At 42.6% G+C, this 22,489-nt stretch overlaps 2 protein-coding genes across 5 annotated transcripts in view; one reads left to right on the forward strand and one right to left on the reverse strand.

The window, feature by feature from the left end:
- The first annotated feature begins 2,118 nt into the window (after positions 1-2,118).
- LOC121540947 (protein shisa-3 homolog) lies at positions 2,119-7,297 on the forward strand. The gene is made up of 2 exons (XM_041850062.2): positions 2,119-3,017; positions 5,182-7,297. The coding sequence occupies exons 1-2, from the start codon at positions 2,747-2,749 to the stop codon at positions 5,781-5,783; spliced, it is 873 nt and encodes a 290-aa protein (XP_041705996.2). The 5' UTR covers positions 2,119-2,746; the 3' UTR covers positions 5,784-7,297.
- Positions 7,298-8,786: 1,489 nt separating this feature from the next.
- Positions 8,787-22,489, reverse strand: part of LOC121538162 (phospholipid-transporting ATPase IA) — a 187,373-nt gene continuing 173,670 nt past the window's right edge. For all 4 annotated transcript variants that reach the window (XM_045207443.1, XM_045207434.1, XM_045207440.1 and 1 more), the window contains 4 exons: positions 15,806-15,894; positions 14,237-14,329; positions 12,836-12,927; positions 8,787-11,303 (listed from right to left, as the gene is read on the reverse strand). In XM_045207443.1, coding sequence (XP_045063378.1) covers positions 11,206-11,303; positions 12,836-12,927; positions 14,237-14,329; positions 15,806-15,894 — 372 coding nt within the window. In that variant the 3' untranslated portion in view covers positions 8,787-11,205. The remainder of the gene's footprint in view (positions 11,304-12,835; positions 12,928-14,236; positions 14,330-15,805; positions 15,895-22,489) is intronic.

The following is a 22,489-nucleotide window of genomic DNA, read 5'->3' on the forward strand; positions in this document are numbered from 1 at the left end:
ATGCACACTAATAATTCGATATTAAACTGATTATGGCAGAAGGCTGAGTATGGCATTAGTCATGTAAACCCTTTACTCTGTTTATCTTAATCGGCATTAGGTCATAATCGAAGTAAACATACACAGATTAAAACACCTGGTTTTCTGAGCAATCTTTCGAATTATTAGAACATGTAAACAGCTTAATCGGCGTTCCAGCGGTGTATTTGATCTGCGCATGTGCCAGCACCGGGTACTGCAAGCCTCCCTATTCGCAAGTGAAGTGAGTTCGGAAAAACTAAAAGTATGCGTCTTATAAATAGTTTTCAAATACAATCAGTGCTGGAAAAAGTACCCAATTGTCATACTTGAGTAAAAGTAAAGATATTTTAATAGAAAATGACTCCAGTAAAAGTGAAAGTTACCCAGTAAAATACTACTTGAGTAAAAGTCTAAAAGTATTTGGTTGTATCAAAAGTAAATGTAATTGCTAAAATATACTTAAGTATCAAAGTAAAAGTAAAAGTATAAATCATTTCAAATTCCTTATATTAAGCAAACGAGATGGCACAATTTTCTTGTTTTTTACATTGATAGATAGCCAGGGGCACTCTCCAAAACTCAGACATAATTTACAAAGAAGCATTCGTGTTTCTCGTAAGTCCGCCAGATCAGAAGCAGTAGGGAATGTAGTGAAGTAAAAGTTGTCAAAAATATAAATAATGAAGAAAAGTACAGATATATAAAAAAACTACTTAAGTATTACTTATGAAAATGTATGCACTTACTAACTGTAAGTCGCTCTGGATAAGACCGTCTGCTAAATGCTGCTAAATGACTAAAATGTAATATGTGTTGGATAATTGTCTGTTTACTTCGTATGTGTATTGGGCCTCCTGTAGCTCAGTTGGTAGAGCATGGCGCTTGCAACGCCAGGGTTGTAGGTTCGATTCCCACGGGGGGCCTGTATGAAAAATGTATGCACTCACTAACTGTAAGTCGCTCTGGATAAGAGTGTCTGCTAAATTGTAAAAATGTACTTTAAAGTACTTTACACCACTGCATACAATACATTCAAAAGTCCTATCGGTAGCCTAATTTCAGATGTGTCCATGTAAACACGATTATTAGGGAAATCGTTTTTCTCGCAAAGCATGTAAACGTTTTAAACGAACTATTATATTAACCTGACTAAACCACAATAATCGCATTATTGTGTGGATGTAACAGTGCTCATTGTCACATCTAATAGCCTACTGATGCCATTAATTTGCTCATATGCCAGTCCATATATATTTTTTATAATTCACCAATCAACAGCGTTTCTCATTGGCCTATTATATGAGAAAACAAATAAAAGGCGGAAATTATACAAAATAAAGGTGTCAGATTTTATTTTATTTCCAGAAATGGCCATGAAACTGTATTCAGTTTGGAAAAAGGGTTCCAAAAGGGTTATTCGGCTGTCCTCATAGGAAACCCTCTTTGGTTCCAGGTAGAACCGTTTTTGGGTCCAGGTAGCTTCTGTAGAAAGGGTTCTACCTGGAACCCAAAAGGGTTATTCTACCTAGAACCAAAAAGGGTTCTTCAAAGGGTTCTCCTATGGGGACAGCCGAAGAACCCTTTAAGGTTCTAGATATCACACTCAGAGCCATCTGAGTACGCTTTCCTCAAGCCTACATTTAGCTATTAGATGTATATAAGAATATCCATTAACCTCTAGATAGGATAAGCAAACCATTAATCGAATAAGGTATTACATCCAACCTGTAAATAAAGTAGGCTATACAAACGGCAATATAATAAGGTGACAATCAAAGTTTTTGTAGGCCACCAGAGGGCGACACATCAATTTGGCGATTTGGGGGAAAGTTACAGAGGTGATGACGCAAACAAGAGACAAATGACAACCTTAGTTGTCTTTTATCTCCAACAATTAAAAATAACAAAATAACAACTTTTTGGCATATAATCACTATAACAGACTATCTAAATGGTTGGCTCTGTATTGATATTCCTTGTCCTATTGATAAGGACAGAGAAGGGCACGCATGACTACGGAAGCCTATGTCCTCTCAGCATCACTTTGCAATAGGCTTCTTTCCGCGTAAGGACGCAAAAGCGCCCGCTCCATCATGAATGCGCACGTCTGGTGGTCAAAGGAATGCGTGCGCGCCTACTGAGTCGGTCTAAGAAAGCAGCACATTTCAAATGAGGTTGGACACCAGACGACCGTAGCCATCCATAACACTTCGTCTTCACCGACCTGAACAACTACTTTGATTAAGAAAGTACACCTTTTTTTCTTGTTTCCAAAGGAACACAGGGAAGTGAAGAAATGTTTGGGTAAAGTTCGGATACACTCTTGGCTAGTTATATTTCTGATGTCCTTTGCCTGCGCAATAATGACATTTTGAGAGGAGGGAAACAGTCATTACATTTTGAGAGGAGGGAAACAGTCATTCATCTGGACAACCGTGAGAGTTCAATCAAAGCTTCTTTTACACCTGTGACCTGATTCTGGATCGACTTTGGTTGAGGAGATTATATGCCAAATGGATGGAAATGCAAACATAAACATAAATGCAAAAGTATTCGTATGGTTGCATTAAAATCAAACGAATGATGACAATTCTAACAAATTGAACCAGTTGGGGATTCAACCGTGGAATTGTTTCAACCCGCATTCATCATGCGAATTTGTTGAATGCAAAGAAACGCAAGTGTTAAAGAATAGTGCATAGACTACTAATAAGGTGTTGTCGGGATGGTGCGCCTGCTGAACTACCTCATGCTGGGGTACCTGACCTGGAATCTACGGATATCAGACGCACAAGGAGAGTACTGCCATGGGTGGCTGGACAGTAATGGAAATTACCACGAGGGCTTTCAGTGTCCGGAGGACTTTGACACCATGGACGCAACCGTGTGCTGCGGGTCTTGCTCCCTGCGGTACTGTTGCGCGGCCGTGGACGCACGGCTGGACCAGGGAAGCTGTACCAACGACAGAGAACAGGAGAACACGGAGTTTGCAGCGCGTAAGTTTAGACTTCCAAAGCATGCAGAGCCTGGCAGGAGTGGACAAGTTAATGCACAATTAACTTCAATATAAAACATTACACTTGGGAGTGTTGTTATTATGTTACAGTCAAAGATTTCAAATGTTCAATAAAGATTTTATATAGTGAAATATTTCAATATAAAAAATTGTATCTAGACACTTTTAACGAGCCCTGTCACTCAAGAGTCATGTTTGTCACCATTCAGCCACTTCTGGTCATTGCCAGGCATGTAGCCATAGCATAATATATTTCATTATAAAACGTTTTTGTTTTCAATCGGTTTTAGTTATAGTCTATATTAACATTAAATATAACCTATAAATCCATAACCTTTTGGCCTATTTAAAAATAATAATTTAGAAGCCAAAAATGACTTAGGCTATCTATCATATAATGCAATCAAAGAAAATACAAATTAATGGTATTATCTTTCATCTATCAAGGCCTATATTTTGTTTTCATAAGCATATTGTACAAATAATCTCATTAAAATGTATGTTGTCATTTTCAAACCTAACATAAGCACTAAAAGTAACTTTTCATTGAGTTATAGCGATGTAATAGCTGTATCAAGATGCAGAAATGACAGCCTATCTTGATTTACAGAGAAACTTTGTGGGGAAATAAAGCAATAAGAAGCTCCGATTCCATGCATGTGGTGCACCTGTTTTTTGGCTTGGGCTTCATTTGACCTCAGGTTAGGTACACTGTGGGCATGCGATACACCTGGAGAGTGTCACCATACATTCCTCGAGTTACACGATATGCAAGAATAAACATTGTGTGATACTACCTCAGACCTGTGTGAAAAGAAATGGATTGAGTTTGACCACTAGGCCCTATATAAACCATGCAAAATTGTAACAATCATGCAATTTAAATTATAATTCTGCACACCAATGGCAGAATAGCCTATCCAAAGATGCCATCAGATTGTGTATTTGATACCTTAGGCTATTTCACGATACTTCACAATATTTTGGCACACCTGTGTAGCAGAGGTTATTAGCTTATAATTAAACTGAATTTAGGCATACATTTTAAAACTAATTTCACCAAATCTCAATTTAATTGGTCTCCCGAGTTGCTAAGCCCTAGCTGGCGTGGTCAATACAATTTCCTATTTTTTATGAAAATAAATCTTCTTAAAATAATTTCCTTCCCTGGCGCCAATTGCCATTTTAAAGTGTAATCTGAACGTTTAATCTAAGTTTTGGAAAAATGTCTTCAGACAAAAACGCTTCTGTTAAATTATTTGAATAACCAACATTCACACTAACTGTTGAATAGTCCAATTCAGCCCTAAAACAATCCAAATCAAGACATTGACTCAACAACACCTAAGAAATAAAAGGCTAAATGATAGGTCTATTAGTGACTACACAACAGATGGTTTTGTCGGTGCATGTGGGTTACATGCAATTAAAAAAAAGTAATATAAACATGCCTTTTAACACTTTGAATACATTGTATTGACAGCCTAACGGTAGTTGCTTATTGTTATAGTAGCAAAATGTTTATTTTTTTTGCAGCACTGCTTTGCATTGTATAATTCACCTCAGTAGTCTACTTACATTCTGTTGTGTAAACGTTTACTACCAGAATGACATTAAAATGGGCTATTGAAAATAGTTAATGTAAATAAATACTGTATATTAAGGGGATTTAGGAAAGGATGAGTAAAGAGTAACATTTCACCTTTTGTCTTCAAAAATGTCCTTTCTCCTGAATCCCTTTCCATAAAAAAGGTGTACTTCTGGATTCTGTAGAAAACAGAAAGAGAACAAATTACTTAACACATGCATATCTTATTCAATCAAGATGTGTTCCCATAGGTCTGTACACATTTGCAATACAGGTTATTATGCACACTTGGTATCACACATATTTTCACTGACTCCATATAGGGTTAAGTATAAACTCCACTTCTTATTGGCCCGGTTTCCATGAGCTAAGCACAGGTCTGTAAGTGATTGATAGGTGTAAGCAATGTTACCACCCTATTACTTTCACCAATCAAAACAGTATTCAGATCTGTGATTACTGCATGGTAAAATGATGCATTTTCAAGTATTCCAACAGGTATTCAAGTTATCAAGTATTCAAGTACAAGTATCCAAACACCTGTCCCTCCTTGCAGAGCCCATCTACGTGCCCTTCCTGATGGTGGGCTCCATCTTCGTGGCCTTCGTGGTGGTGGGCTCCCTGGTTGCTGTCTACTGCTGCACCTGCCTGCGTCCTAAGCAGCCCACCCAGCAGCCTATCCGTTTCCCCCTGCGCAGCTGCCAGGCCGAGACCATCCCCATGATCCTGACCACTGCGCCACCCAGCCTGCGCACCCCCTCGCGCCAGTCCAGCACGGCCACCACCAGCTCCAGTTCGGCCGGTGGGGGCAGCTCGGTGCGCCGCTTCTCCCTCGGAGGTCAGGGGCAGCAGCAGCACGGGTGCTTGGTGTCAGCGTCTGCATCCTTCTCCCCCTCCACGCCCCAGCCGCTGCTGCCACCACCCCCCTACACCTCCCCCACGGCCTGCATGCCAGGCGGCTGCCAGCAACCCCATCCCCACCCCTCCGCCCACCCTCACCCCCATGCCCAGCTGCAGCTGCACCAGTCCATGCACCCACACCAACACCCACACCCGGCCCAGGGCACGGGCTTCCTGCTGCCCCAGCAGTACTTCATCCCCCTGCAGCCGGAGCCCTTGTCCGGGGCCAAGGGCTTTGCAGACTTTGGACAGAGCTGACGGGGCTCCCTGGACAATGAGGAGGGGGATTACAGGAGCACTGTGTGAGGTGAGCAGGGTCGTGTTCATGAGGCGCCAAACGGAAGAAAACGGACCGAAACAGGAAGGGACTACCTGAACCTGTCCAGTATGAGTTAGTTTAACGCTGTGAGACATTTTAAATCAGTGAATGTTACTGAACATGACCCTGGTGTGTTGTGTTGACAGACAGTCAGCGGCTAAGGGGAGGACTGCCCTGACGTGCAGTACAGTTGGCCTGTTGAATGGAGACTGGGTGACAGGACTGTGAGGTGGTGCTCAAGATAAACCACAAGAAAGCTTCCTAGTCGAGCAGAGTACATTGGTCTTGTCTAAGTCAGTGGTTCCCAAACTGTGGGGGTCGGCGGGGGGGGGAGAGACTCAGTCCGGCTTTCATCTTACTCCTGAAAGTTGTAATAGTAGAATGCACAAGGTGCAATTTCGAAATTGGATAGTGCATCATCAGTACCTCTTGTCACGTCAGTCATTGCATACCTTAGAGAGCTATTTTTAGCCCATAGATATTGTTGTAATTTTTTAGTCACTCAAATATCACGAATACACATTAGACATGGGGAAAATGTGTAGAATTGCAGGAAATAAGGTTTAAAATGGCAACAAAAAAATGTATCTGCCAACAAGAGGGGTGTGAACAATTTGTGTCATGAACAGTGCTTGTGCCCATAGATATAGACGTGGTGGGGTGGGAGATGATCCCCAGTGTTGGAAGAGGACCTGAGTGAAATGGTTTGGGAACCCTGCTCTAAGTTACAGGAATGGAATCTGCTCAGACCAGACAGGACCTGTTTATTGGTCATTGTTGTTTTCAATGGCATGCACTTTTTCTATACATCTGTATTGTAAACAAGATGATCTGTCTTCCTTTTCCTTTTGATACACTGTTTGGTTAAATGGGGATTTTCAACTGTCACAACTTTGTCACAATAACTTTTGTGGCATCAACATTATTAAGAAGTGTTCTGCAAATTTTTTGGCAAGCTGTTGGACATTTAATACAAGGGAAATCAAATGATAATTTTGACAATCACAAGCCTCTCTAAAAGAGGGGAAGGACTGACACCAAGTTGTGCAGTAGGGTGGGCAAAGCCGAAGGATGTACTGTGTACAGTGTTCACTGGTTTGATGCTCTAGACCAGGTGTGTCCCAACTTGTTATGTAGGGCTATGACACACAAATCAATAACCAATCATATTAGCCAACTCCAAATAAGAGTCCAGTATTGTATCTTGTCACCAATCCAGTATTGTGAGTATCTTGTCATGCAATGCTACAAATATAAGTAAATTAGAAAATGTTTAAAACACTCCCCAGTTTGTCAGTATTTCAGAAAAATTGAACCTACTCTTTAATAATCCAACAGTGGATGGTTGAGAATTGCTTCATTGCTCATTTATGAATACATTCTTTAGTAGTGCCAAGAGAGAATGCCAAGAGTGTGCAAAGCTGTCATCAAGTCAAAGGGTAGCTATTTGAAGAATCTCAAATATAAAATATATTCTGATTTGTTTAACACTTTTTTGGTTACTACATGATTCCATATGTGTTATTTCATAGTTTTGAGGTCTTCACTATTATTCTACAACATAGAAAATAGTAAAAATAAAGAAAAACCCTTGAATGAGTAGGTGTGTCCAAACTTTTGACTGGTAACGTATATGCAACTAAAACAGTTGGAGATCAGTCATTCGCTACCTGTCGCTCACTCTTGCGCCATACTTCACATGAGGAATGTGGCAATGAGATCAGTCATTGTCAATGCTCAATGAGCATGTCATAGCCACAGTGTTAAAAACAACTGGTCCCAGAAATAGGGAAAAGTTTTGGGTTGCACGAGCAGGTATGGCAAGTCCACAAAGACCGCTCTGTTCCCTAGTAATTTAAGCGTGAAATCGACTTGGCAATCACTGTCCTATTATGGCAGATAAGATAGAATAGTTAATAAAGCGGATAGTGTTTGGGGCTAGATTCTGAACCTGCCAAACAAAGGAAAAATGACAGCAACACCCAATGACCAATGCAAGTTGTTGCTGTCATTTCTCATTTTTTTGGAAGGCTCAGAATCAACAATGTTTAGCTAGACAAGCACCCCAGTCCAATAGAAACCGTTGGTAACACAGGCAGACCTGTATACTACTGTTTGTAGCTATTCTTGCTGTAGTTGCTCAGATGTCGCCACAATAGTTTTCCTATATTATTAAGGGTCTTGTTATTAAGGTTTATGACCTCTGGTCATAAAAACGCTTGAACTCACCGTCTTTCAGATACTGTATTTTAGAGGTATCATACTGCTCCGAATCATTTTATAACTCAAAGAAAATACTTCACAGATTTCCACTTTTTTAAAGTTACATTGACAGTAATACAAGTATTCTTGTATGAATACTTTAGCAAGGGTACACCTGGTTGGGAAAAGATGGCTTTTGTGAACTAACGACAAAAGAGAAACTACCCATTCCCAAGTGGGGCAGATGGCTGGACACTGGACAGATCACACAAGTCCATCTAGGTTGGTTTTGTTATACAGATAGTGGATACTTTGTCAATAACAGAGACAAATTATTGTAATTATAACGGAAGGGATATCCTACCGCACGGCCGCACAGTAAACCTCAGATGACCAGTCATCAGGGAATACAACAGGAGAGGGTCAGCTAAATCATAAACGATAACCATAATGATGACATTTGTTTGTCACACATGGAAGGGACCGTCTCCCCTGCCCTTTCCTGTTTAGGTTCTCAGCGCTCTGTTTGCTGCCACAACTAGCTGCCTCCCCTCATTTTTGGACAGTTAGAAAGTCCTAAATGAGGGATGGCACCTTATCCCAACATAGTGCACTACTTTTGACCAGAGTAGTACACTACATAAAGAATAGGGTGCCATTTGGGACGCAGACAGATTCCCATAGATATTGTGATAGTGGAATATTTCACTTCTGTGATGGTAGATGATGACAAAGGTTGGTTTCCATGTTTGTGAAGTTGATTTTAATAGTAGTCCTTTATGGCAGTAAAAGACAGAACACTTAAAAGTTTGCAGTCCCAACATGCAGAACAATCATTAAATGAAAGACTTAAAAATAAACGATATTCAAACAAATTGAAAAGTGCATTTTTTTCTGTAAAGTGACCAACACTTGAGGGAGAATCAAAGTAGTACAATAAACACGTAACCGGAGAAGGTTTTTAGTCCACTCATGCAGCCCACAACTTTCACAGACAAAAAGCAACAATCCAAGCCTTCCACGACCACTTTCACATCAGAAGACTCACATTCAGCATTTTGGAATTGTGACAGCAGTTGACATCTAATCAATCGAAACAGTATAGCGTAACAAATACATTTTTACTGATACCCTCACTTAAATCCAGGAAGAAACACAAAAAGGTTTATTGTAAAGTAGAGGTACACTGCATGAGAGAGAAAAAACTAAACAAGTTACAAACTTGTACACCCAGAGAAAATACACTGAAACCAATAACCAGATAATACCAAAATATCCACTATTGGAAAGGTAACAGAGTGCATTGTGCAACATCTCCTGTCAAGCGAGAGCCTTCGCGTCAGAACCCAGGACCCCAGGGCTGAGGTCTGGCCATACACAGAGGGTCATACAGCAGCAGACAGTACACCATCATTATACCTGGAGTCATGCAGACAGACCAGAGGAGCAAGCGGCACCACACACACAGTCAGTCAGTCAGTCACCCACACACAGATCCTCAAACATATACAAAAACACAGTCAAAGAATGCAAAAGGAGACTGGAGGTTCCAAGGGCTCCCAGTCTCACACAAATGACACAGACATGCGTATGTAGAAGTTACCCACAGTAGAAGAGGTTACACACACACACACACACACACACACACACACACATGCACATGCAGACGGCAGATTAACACACACACACACAGCCAGTCTGGAAACCGATCTCCCATAGGGAGAAGAGAACAAACACAGTTAATTAAGAAATAAACAAAGCAGGTATTATAATGACAATAATAACAACGAGACATTTAAGAAATATATTTTTCTTCATTCATTTGGGCATTCTTTTGTTTGTCTGAGAGAAAAAAATGAAAAACATATGGACAATTATTCATTACAAAGCCGGTCAATGCAAAATTCGTACTTCTCCAATATAAAAATACAAATTCTCAAAATAACTATAGAGAAAGAAGTTTTGATACTGTGTGGAGTTTCCTGGCAAATTTCCTCTCTCCCTTAAGCTAATGGCACTTATGTTAGAAGGATAAACTCTCCATTCTAAGGGAAAATACGTTTGTGAAAGAAGAGCCGCCACTGTAAGCATACGGAAATTCAACAAGATCGTCATCCAGCCACCCCCAAAATACTGGGTAGAAAGAAAGTAACAATGGAGCCGTGATTTTATATGTGCCACTTTACTTTTTACCACATTGTGAACTGGAGAGCAATACATGGGGGACAATGAGCTCATCTTGCCAATTAGTGGGTAGAGCACTGTTCTAAACTAGCTAGCTAGGATATCTTATGTATTCTATCAGGGAAAAAGTTGAGTTAGGCACCATTGTGATTGTTGCAGCCGAGTAATGTGTGGAATGCAATTTCTTGTATAGAGCAATCGAAGTGCTGTATTAAAATGGTGGAAATTGGATGAGTTGAAGGACGCTATCATTAAAAAGACAACTAAATTTGGGCACGATAACTACATAATTCTAAAATAAAAACATTTAGAGGAAAAACAAACAAGTATGGCTGAAGGCATGAACAAATGTAAGGCCTTTTTATACAGTAGAAGTGCACAAAATAACAACAAAACAACAAAATGTCTGTTCTGAAGTGGTCCGTTCAGAGCTGGAATAGACTCAGGAGTGTCAATATTCTTGGTTGAGATTTTTTTTTTTATCGAAGCTATAGCCGACTTGAAAGAGATTGCATTTACAACTGCTATTTCGCAAAAACAAATCTGGATTATTCTGTCACCAATCGGAATACACATACAACATTTGTAACGATTCTGGAGCAAACTATATATATTTTTTGCTCCACATATTTTTTTCTATCAATAGGAATGGAGGAGACATTAAGAAGTGAAACCACTTCATTAGATAGAGCAAGAACAGAGAAACTTCAGACCAGACTGCTAAAAATGCAAGCACAGTGCTCATGTCTGCTGGACACACAATCACTGCAGTGAATACTTTTTGAACACTTTTTTGTTCCTATTTTTTTTTCCCTTTTTGAAGTACAATACATCCCTCTGTCTTTTCCTTTATCATGTCCAATATCCTGCGATGCTCGGGCTGGGGTCATCCGGAGACTTCCCCGTCAGGTTCAAATCACCGTTGGAAACGGCTGTGGCTCTTAATAGGCCGGCCGGGCGGAGAGGGGCGTGGTTTCACCACTCGTTGGTCCGCTGTTTGGTGGTGTCGTACGCCCGGATGACCTCCGACTGGGAGACCACTCCGTTCTCGTCTTGAGAGAAGGCGTAGCCGTCTGCAAGCAGGACAGATGGACAGAGTCAGAAACGATGGCTGACTTTCAAATTCTAACCGTGATTAGAAACAAACAAACTTAGCTTGAACTAAACCATTTAGAAACAAAAGCAGAAAACTCATAAAAAAATTTTTTTTAACTGAATAAAAATAGATTAAAGAATTGCTTTCAAAATAAACCCAGAATGAAGTTATAAAATGACATTGACTGAAAATACCATTTTCAAGCTCCTCAAGAAGCTTGACCAGTGCTAAGCGAGGGAGGGGCAGTCATGTTACCTGACACCTCCTCTCTTTACTTAGCTATACAGCCACTACCTACAACTACGGGAGTTCTTATCCTAACCTTTGACCCCCTAACTCACCTTTAGGTCTCAAATGATTCAGTCACTACCTGCAGGCCAGCAGATGAGTTCAAAAGGCCCGGTGAGAGGAGTGCATTGTGGGAATAATATCGCAACATTTAATGAATCGTTATATCTGTAACTACCACTAACACAGGTCACAGCACACAGGGGAGGAGAGGTGGGTACATAGAGGGCTTTTCACACTATTGAGCTGAACCTAACCAAACCAAGCTGTACTAAGATGACCTGGTTACACATCCACCATAGTTGCTGAAAGCCTGCTGAAAAGGACAATGTGTTTCGGATCGGCACGATACTGTGAAAAGGGCATAGGGTGGGTTTCTAATAGGGATCGGGGGTTTGGTTTCTCTACAGGTAAGAACGTCAAAATAAAAAGGGGTCACACAAGAACGATCCCTTCCCCACCTACGAGACAAACAAAAACATAAAAAACGATCAGCGAAAGAAACAGATAAGAACAAACATAAATAAATCTAATCCAAAATAAAACCCATCTGTGTTGCCTTATAGCTTCAATCTAGACTACTATGCCTACGAGATTTGTATTAGACGGGACGTGACTGTCCATTAGGGTGCGTCATAAAAAGCACCTTATTCTCTATATAGTGCACTACATTTGATGAAAGCCCTATGGGCCCTGGTCAAAAGTAGTGCACTGTAAAGGGTGCCATTTGGGACACACATAAAGTGTTTGGGGGGGGGTTGTATTAGCAGGCGGAGGGACACCAACGGGGAACAGTTGGATGCTTTTATGTTACTTAATGAGGTTAACGACAGGATCATGTATGTGGTTGTCATGTATTTGGCTAATGTGGAACATGCTTATCGAATTCTAAAGAGCAGTGGGATCAGCAGAGTATTAGCACTTCTCCAACGCTGAGGCTGCATCCCAAATGGCACCCTATTCCCTATGCAGTGCACTACTTTTGACCAGGGCCCATAGGGTGTCATTTAAGACACAACCGGAGTCCCCTTTGAAGCTACAGTATGTATGGAATCCCCATAGCATGGAACTATGTATCCACATAGGAACTACACTCAATTCAAAATGACTGTCTTGGGGTGTTGGACCAGTGCTGATACTGAGAGAAAATGGGTCTCTTTCGCTGAGAAAAACAGCATAAGGCTTGTCTTCAGGTCAGTGTATGAGGTGTGTGTGACTTACGTAGCAGGTTCTGCTGCATGGAGTCCGATCGGTACAGACTGACTGTGCTCTTCTTGAAGACGTTCTTCAGGAGCTGTGCCCTCTCCGTCAGACTGCAAAGACACACACACAACACACACACACACACACAGAGAGAGAGAGAGAGAGAGAGAGAGAGAGAGAGAGAGCAGAGAGAGAGAAGAGAGAGAGAGAGAGAGAGAGCAGAGAGAGAGAGAGAGAGAGAGAGAGAGAGAGAGAGAGAGAGAGAGAGAGAGAGAGAGAGAGAGAGAGAGAGAGAGAGACAGAGAGAGTGAGTGAGCGCCACGCTGAGCCCTTCAGCCAGATTTAACCACCCATACATCAAGCCCTCACTCTCTCCCAGTACAGTCCTCCACAAGACAGAGGAGAGCGACCAGCTAACTGCACTTCCTGCTGAGGAGAGACCAGGCATTGGGGAGAGGAGGAAGGGACGGATTCTGTGAGTGAGTGAGTGAGTGAGTGAGTGAGTGAGTGAGTGAGTGAGAGAGTGAGAGAGAATTAATGTGTGGTGTGCGTGTGAGAAAGGAACTGAGTGTGTGCATCTCCATGCATCTGCTCCAGGGCCAGGTTCCTAGCCTGCTGGGTCTGGGCCTGTGGCCAGATGGTGGAGATCACTTTCAGCCGGCAGGAGATTTCACACCGATCTGATCCATGCTAATGCACTCCACAGGCCTTCGATGGGACCCGGCTAACTGATCGCTATGTCCCAAATGGCACCCATTTCCCTATGGGCCCTGTTCAATAGTGCACTATATAAGGAATAGGGTGCCATTTGGGACATAGCCCACCTCTGGGAGTTCAGCTCAAGATGCATGGCTTTAATAAGCTGGAGGCGCTACAGTACACTACAGTACACTACAGTCTCTCGCTACACACTTTCAGAGGGAGAGAGTAATGTTCCAAGCATGGGTTATCCTGGATGGATGGCCCAGAGCAGAATTCAAAGAGTAGAGGTAAGAGTGAACTGTATAGTGTACAGTAGGCAGCACATGATTACACCATACCTACTAAAAATAGGGAAGCCAAAGGAAATATGATTTAATCCTCAGGGGGAAAATATATATGTATAATAAAAAAAAAAGTTATACACTGTATGACACTAAGACAAGTGTTGTACATGGGTTGTAAGAAGTAATAGAAAGAGTATTTGTGAATTCATGATATGGAGAAATGTCATTAATATGTATAAGGGTCTTGTGTATTAGGAAGGATACATCCTAACCTACAAACAAAGCATTTGCAAGACTGCATCCCAAATAGCACCCTATTCCCTATATAGCATACTACTTTCGACCAGTGCACTTTATAGGGAATAGGTTGCCATTTGGGATGCATTTATGGAAAAGGAGGAAGGTGAGAAAAGCGTGTGAGACGGTCCAGTACCTCTTCCCATGCACCAGGGCTCCGGGGTCCTTGGACAAGGCTTCCAGTTCCTGCACCTCATCCACCAGGGTCTTAAAGCACACCTTCTTCACACTGTGGCTCAAAAGGAACAGACGTCACCAACAGGCATTCACAACCACAGCATTAAATACATCACTATTCCTTATATTATTATACAGTAGTATTATATTGTATCTCGATGTAACACACCATCCCAAATCAGTCCAAGAGGCTTTTCTCAAAAGTTGACATGCAATCTGAATTAATTCTGCATATCATCTATAAATCAGGCGAGGTAGATGTCCGGTAAATAAAACCACTATTAGCTTTAGTTGCCAGTTCAATCTGCTGTAAGTTTGATTCCTCTGGCTTTCCCAGGACTATGAGGCTGATTCAGAGTTGAGATACCTAAACTAAGTCTCCCATTGACCTCAATTAATGATGTAAGTCTGAATGGTCCACACTTACATAAACTCTGAATCGGTCGATATTAGAATAAATCTCTTGCTATAAATCAAATAACTATAAAATATTACACTGCATGTTATTTATTGGTGGTCTAAGGAGTTTCTCAATACATTTCTCAGAGAGCAGAATCTGCAACAACAAAATATACCGGTAACTATAAATGTTACACCTGCATGTCTGAGACCTCTTTAGTATTTATGATTTTCCGATTTTATTTTTATTTTTAGCTTGCAGGCAGACACTAGAATAAGTTTCTGAGTGACAGAGTGAGGGCTTTGTTGTGTTTTTTGTGGGACTTGGAAAAAATGCCTGGCACGTAAAATAAAGTTATTAACCGATTCCCTTTTTTTTTGTTTTTACGTGCCAGGTATTTGTACCCCCTTTTTCTCCCCAGTTTCGTGGTATCCAATTGGTAGTTACAGTCTTGTCCCATCGCTGCAACTCCCATACGGACTCGGGAGAGGTGAAGGTTGAGAGCCGTGCATCCTACGAAACACAACCCAACCGAGCCGCACTGCTTCTTGAAACAATGCCCGCTTAACGCGGAAGCCAGCCGCACCAATGTGTCGGAGGAAACACCGTGTCAGTGTGCACTGCGCCAGGCCCGCCACAGGAGTCGCTAGTGTACGATGGGACAAGAACATCCCTGCCGGCCAAACCCTCCCCTAACCTGGACGACGCTGGGCCAATTGTGCGCTGCCCCATGGGTCTCCCAGTCGCGGCCGGCTGCGACAGAGCCTGGACTCGAACCAGGATCTTTAGTGGCACAGCTAGCACTGCGATGCAGTGCCTTAGACCACTGCGCCACTCGGGAGGCCCCGGTTCCCATGTTTTTAAAATAACGGTTCTGTTTCAGAACACTATGGATCACTTTCGTTTGCGGTTCTGATTCTGTTCCTCGAAAAACAGTATTTTTCCGGATCTGTTCCCTGAACCGGTTCCGACCCCTGCACCACAGAGATCCTATAAATTACTTTTATATGTAATTGTATATTCTAAATGTATTTATATATGTAAATGTCAGACTGCATGTGATCTAAGGAATTTCCAGAGAGCAGGACATGTAGAGGGGGTGGTGGTGATGAGTGGTGGGGAACTCACACTTTGTAGGCCACGTCAAAGACCAGGGAGGTGATAGGGATGAATATCAGGCCCATCCAGAAGACTCCCGAACTGAACATCATGTCCGCCTGAGACACGCACAGAAAAACAGGAACACATTCCTTAGGTGATTGCAGACAAAACAGGGATCACTAGGTGAAGCAGTAAATGGTCAGTTTGCTTTAGGCATTCTTGTTACATCTTTTATAACAACAACCAAATCACCCACAATAAACAAATGAATAGGTGAAAATAATTAAATGATGGGTAAACCCAGTTTGACCATACATGGTAATCCACCGTGACTAAATTAGATGATGTTGTTTGTGTTTTAATTATGATCCTGAGAACCCCTGGGGCTAAGGAAGAAGCTTTGGCAGTTAGTTACTGTGGTGTTCTTTACTAGGGTAGGTAGTTACTGTGGCATTCTTTACTATGGTTGTTAGTTACTGTGGCGTTCTTTACTAGGGTAGGTAGTTACTGTGGCGTTCTTTACTAGGGTTGTTAGTTACTGTGGTGTTCTTTACTATGGTAGTTAGTTACTGAGGCGTTCTTTACTATGGTTGTTAGTTACTGTGGTGTTCTTTACTATGGTAGTTAGTTACTGTGGCATTCTTTACTATGGTTGTTAGTTACTGTGGCGTTCTTTACTATGGTTGTTAGTTACTGTGGCGTTCTTTACTATGGTTGTTAGTTACTGTGGCGTTCTTTACTATGGTTGTTAGTTACTGTGGTGTTCTTTACTATGGTAGTTAGTTACTGAGGCGTTCTTTACTATGGTTGTTAGTTACTGTGGTGTTCTTTACTATGGTAGTTAGTTACTGTGGCATTCTTTACTAGGGTTGTTAGTTACTGAGGCGTTCTTTACTATGGTTGTTAGTTACTGTGGCGTTCTTTACTATGGTAGTTAGTTACTGTGGCATTCTTTACTAGGGTTGTTAGTTACTGAGGCGTTCTTTACTATGGTTGTTAGTTACTGTGGTGTTCTTTACTATGGTAGTTAGTTACTGTGGCATTCTTTACTATGGTTGTTAGTTACTGTGGCATTCTTTACTAGGGTAGGTAGTTACTGTGGCGTTCTTTACTAGGGTTGTTAGTTACTGTGGTGTTCTTTACTATGGTTGTTAGTTACTGTGGTGTTCTTTACTATGGTTGTTAGTTACTGTGGTGTTCTTTACTAGGGTTGTTAGTTACTGTGGCGTTCTTTACTAGGGTAGGTAGTTACTGTGGTGTTCTTTACTAGGGTAGTTAGTTACTGTGGCGTTCTTTACTATGGTTGTTAGTTACTGAGGTGTTCTTTACTATGGTTGTTAGTTACTGTGGCGTTCTTTACTATGGTTGTTAGTTACTGTGGTGTTCTTTACTAGGGTAATTAGTTACTGTGGTGTTCTTTACTATGGTTGTTAGTTACTGTGGCGTTCTTTACTATGGTTGTTAGTTACTGTGGTGTTCTTTACTAGGGTAATTAGTTACTGTGGTGTTCTTTACTAGGGTTGTTAGTTACTGTGGCGTTCTTTACTAGGGTTGTTAGTTACTGTGGTGTTCTTTACTAGGGTAGTTAGTTACTGTGGTGTTCTTTACTAGGGTAGTTAGTTACTGTGGTGTTCTTTACTATGGTAGTTAGTTACTGTGGCATTCTTTACTATGGTTGTTAGTTACTGTGGCATTTTTTACTATGGTAGTTAGTTACTGTGGCGTTTTTTACTATGGTAGTTAGTTACTGTGGTGTTCTTTACCAGGGTAGTTAGATACTGTGGTGTTCTTTACTAGGGTAATTAGTTACTGTGGCGTTCTTTACTAGGGTAGTTAGTTACTGTGGCGTTCTTTACTAGGGTAATTAGTTACTGTGGCGTTCTTTACTAGGGTAATAAGTTACTGTGGCATTCTTTACTAGGGTTGTTAGTTACTGTGGCGTTCTTTACTAGGGTTGTTAGTTACTGTGGTGTTCTTTACTAGGGTAGTTAGTTACTGTGGTGTTCTTTACTAGGGTAGTTAGTTACTGTGGTGTTCTTTACTAGGGTAGTTAGTTACTGTGGCGTTCTTTACTAGGGTAATTAGTTACTGTGGCGTTCTTTACTAGGGTAATAAGTTACTGTGGCATTCTTTACTAGGGTTGTTAGTTACTGTGGCGTTCTTTACTAGGGTTGTTAGTTACTGTGGTGTTCTTTACTAGGGTAGTTAGTTACTGTGGTGTTCTTTACTAGGATAGTTAGTTACTGTGGTGTTCTTTACTAGGGTAGGTAGTTACTGTGGTGTTCTTTACTAGGGTAGGTAGTTACTGTGGTGTTCTTTCCTATGGTAGGTAGTTACTGTGATGTTCTTTCCTATGGTAGTTAGTTACTTTGGGGTAGGGTGTAGCTGATCTAAGGTCAGTTTTGCATTCAACCCTCAAATGATTAAGGTAAGCATGTAACTAATCCTAGATCTGTGCCAAAAGGCAACTTCCAGCCAGAGTGGAGGAAATACCGTAGGAAACACTTTTTGATCCTTGTCATCACTTTAAGGCATTTTTGCCCCAACCTATTAATTTCCTATCCTGATGGTAACTGTTAGCTACAGTGACTAGCCTCAAGAGCAGGTGGGGAATGACGGTGTAGCGGAGCGGGATGCCTCCTCAGCAGACGGGCCACTGGTGAGGGCTCAATGAGAATCCCCCTCACCCCCCTTCCCAACTCGAACCCCCGAAACCCTTCTCCACCTTGCAACCTGTTGCCTTGATGATGCCTGAAGGGCGTTCACTCGATCCTCAGTACAAGGAAAGATAAATATTAGAAGGGGATAGAAGCAACACATGAAAGTCCACTGAGGTAAATTCTAAAGGTAGTCTTTCCATTGACCTATAAAAAGATGGTGGGGCCTCCCGAGTGGCGCAACGGCCTAAGGCACTGCGATGCAGTGCCTGAGGCGTCACTACAGACCCGGGTTCGCGACCGGGAGACCCATGAGGCGGCGCACAATTGGCCCAGCATCGTCCGGGTTAGGGGAGGGTTTGGCCGGCCGGGATGTCCTTGTCCCATCGCGCTCTAGTGACTTCTTGTGGCGGGCCGGGCGCATGCACGCTGACTTTGGTCGCCAGTTGTACAGTGTTTCCTCCGACACATTGGTGCGGCTGGCTTCCGGGTTAAGCAAGCAGTGTGTCAAGAAGCAGTGCGGCTTGGCAGGGTCGTGTTTCGGAGGATGCATGGCTCTCAACCTTCGCCTCTCCCGAGTCCGTACGGGAGTTGCAGCGATGGGACAAGACTAACTACCAATTGGATATCACAAAACTGGGGAGAAAAGGGGGGGGGGAGATGGTGGGCAACTACAGCTATGCATGTTTATCATTGGAACCATTGGCCTCCATGCTCGTTGACTTGTAGTAGTAAGGACAGTTCCAACAGAGAGAAAGAGCTACTGGTTATGCTCTACAGTTTGCTTTACAACCTTCAAATAATAAACACTATCCCAATGCTTTAGTATGCAGTATCTTCTAAATGCTCTCATTGCATACAGAGTGCCAAGATAAATCCACAAATGGAACCCTGTTCTCTATTTAGTGCACTACTTTTGACCAGGGCCCATAGGGGTAGTGCACCGCATAAGTAGTGCACTGCACTATATATTTACATTTACATTTACATTTTAGTCATTTAGCAGACGCTGTTATCCAGAGCGACTTACAGTTAGTGAGTGCATACATTTTTCATACTGGCCCCCCGTGGGAAACGAACCCACAACCCTGGCGTTGCAAACGCCATGCTCTACCAACTGAGCTACACGGGGGGCTCGCTGCTAGGCTTGTCCTTGACCTGGCTCAGGTGGCTCACAGCGCGATGGAAGGCGGTCTGCACAGCTTTACGGATGCCAGAGGAGCAGCCCTCCATCAGTTTGATCTTGTCCACAGTCTTATTGATACCAAAGGGAACCATCTTGGATCTAGGAAGCCATTGCCAGCTGCGCTTGTTGTCGAAGAAGTGGACGAGGAAGAGTTTCTCTTCGGACCTGTACTGCATCTGCTCGCCGACCCTGAGGACGTCCGGAGGGGGCAGGGGGAGAGAGACCCCGTTGTGGTGACACCCCGCCCTCGGCATCTTGGGGTCTATGATCTGCTGCAATCTTAGCGGCTTTGGTAAAGTCCCCATTTTCGATACAGGTGATGAGCGCGTTTTTGTCATCCACTGTGCTCCTACGCGCCATGGATGGCCTCCCTTTCCCATGTTTTGCCACTCTGACCGTGCTTGTGCTACACAGCACGCTGCCGCTAGAGGATATATATAGAAAAACATTGCAGTTTGAGTGCATCGAGATTGATTTGTTATGCTTTGGGAAAACACAAGCTTGGAGGCAACTCTTCTTCATCCTCTGATGAAGGCCTACATCTCCTAGATATCCTAACTCTGACATCTTAGGAGACAGCATCTTCTCCCTGGTCATCAACTTTTGTAGAAACACAATTCTTCAGACAGTCTGATGTTAAGACAAAAGTCTCAAAATGCCATAGCCCTGTCGGGACTCCAGGACTCGGGAGGTTCCATTTGGTCTAGTGGGGCGAGGGGAGATGGGGAGGTTCCATTTGGTCTGGCGTGGCGGGGGGAGACAGGGAGGAATCCTATTGGCGCGGGCCGTCCCATTCAGCCGTCGGCGCAGGGCTGTGTTTGCTTTGGCCTGGCTGTATTGAAACTATCTGTCATTACATGTCAAAGAGCAAAACACATGCCTCCTCGCATCAGCAATTTGGGCAGTATATGCTTGTGCCACTTGTTCAAACTGTAGGGGCCCCCAGACAAGGGTCTTCCTGTAATTAGAAACAGGCCGGACCCTGGGATGGGGCCTTAGGAGACACACACGGATCAATGTCAAAGGTATCAAAGGGTTCAGGTGTTCCTAAATTAGCTAATCTGTTCGCCATTATCAGGCAAATGGACTATGATGTCTGACAAAACATCGGGGAAACAGGAAATCCCAAATGACTGGAAATCAAAATGGCTCTTTCCTAATGTTTGAAATGGTATTGGAATGAATGAAGCTTTTCTATGTTGGCCGGCAGCGACCAAAATACAAGCAGAGGGAAAATTACATAAGCGCACGGGACATATTCACGTCAAGTTTGAAGTTAGGCAGTCCCGGGTAGAAACATAGGCTTTTCTTTATCGCAACGTCACCTTTAATTATTTTTGTTTTCATCCAATGTATCACACATTTTAAGAGCCGCATTTAAACGGTCTTGAAAGTCTTTCAAAAAATAAACCGCGGATATAGGCTCAGCACATTAAATATATTAAATGGAAGTCAACGAGCATGGAAAATAAACCAGCTCCTAATTTAAACTCCAACTTCTTACAAATACTGTTCAAAAATATCTTCATAAATAATTCATTACAGCAAACTGCATCGAACGTCTAAATACTTTACTAATCCGTAAATTCAACGCTCAACTAAATCTTAATAAATGTTTATCTGTTGAGGATTTGGAGACAGACACACTAAATACTGGCCGAGCCAGCCATGTTTGGTAGATGCTAGCGATGGAGCTGGGGTGCAGGTGGGTGTATTTTTAAGACAAACTAATAAACTCGTCTGGGCGGGCAGACAGTGGTGTCCGCAGCTACGGGGCAGAGTGTTTTGACAGGCCGTCAACCCCCTCACAGCCACTGGAGACACAGACACACTCACACAAATAGACAGACACAGACAGAGACACAGACACACACTCACACAGACAAGTTAGAAACGTTCATAGCCATAGGTGAAAGAGCATTCAGTGTGTCACTTAGATCTGGTTTGGAGCAGACCAGTAAGATCCGGTTTGGAGCAGACCAGTAAGATCCGGTTTGGAGCAGACCAGTAAGATCCGGTTTGGAGCAGACCAGTAAGCTTTTCTGGCTCAGTTTTCTACATCATGTAGAAGTCTATTTGTTTGCTGTACACATTTTGAATTTATTTAGATCTACAAAACGAGACAGTGGTTTCACTCTGAATACGATATGGACACACCGTTTGTCATTTTTCACATTCTTGAAACTTTGCGTCTCAGTCTAAGAAAACAGATTTTTCAAAGCAATCCTTTACGCGATTGTCAAGGGACAGACTGATCCAATCGGCTCAGAGAAGCGGCATCTGATTACTATGCCTGGATGCATTGATCAGGGGTTCTCAGCGCAGCGGCAGTTGGCTGATCATGCCTGGCAGGCCACAGTGATAGTGTGGCTCCAAGAATGTTAATGCCTGCCATTGTGATGGTAAATATGAAGGGAGGACAGTCAAGGCCTTCACTATTCACCCCGTTCCTAGACCTTTGGCTTTAGAAAGCATAGATTGAGAAAAGCCAACTTTCCACACACATGCGCACCGCATACACACACACACACGCAGAAGCATGCAAACACACACACACACCTCACTCTTACCGCGTCTCTTTCTGTCATATCTGAAAGGCTGTCCGATTTTAGTCCCTCCCCTTTTCTCTGTATGGCCCTGGTGTTGCCAAAGCCAAAGCCTCTGAATGCTAATATTTGGACACTAGCAGCCTGGAAGCAGAGTATCTTTGTCCGGCACTTTTTTATTGGGCCCGATGAAAGGACGAGGGTTATTTAAGTCAAATCCAGTCCCAGTGAGTGATTTGGTCTACCTCCATCCATGTCCCTTTGGCTAAATTCAGCTGGCTCTATTGGACCATACGATTGGGATAGAAGTTGGAACAGAGAG

This window comes from Coregonus clupeaformis, chromosome 3 (assembly GCF_020615455.1).
Source record: "Coregonus clupeaformis isolate EN_2021a chromosome 3, ASM2061545v1, whole genome shotgun sequence".
NCBI classification, from domain to species: Eukaryota; Metazoa; Chordata; class Actinopteri; order Salmoniformes; family Salmonidae; genus Coregonus; species Coregonus clupeaformis.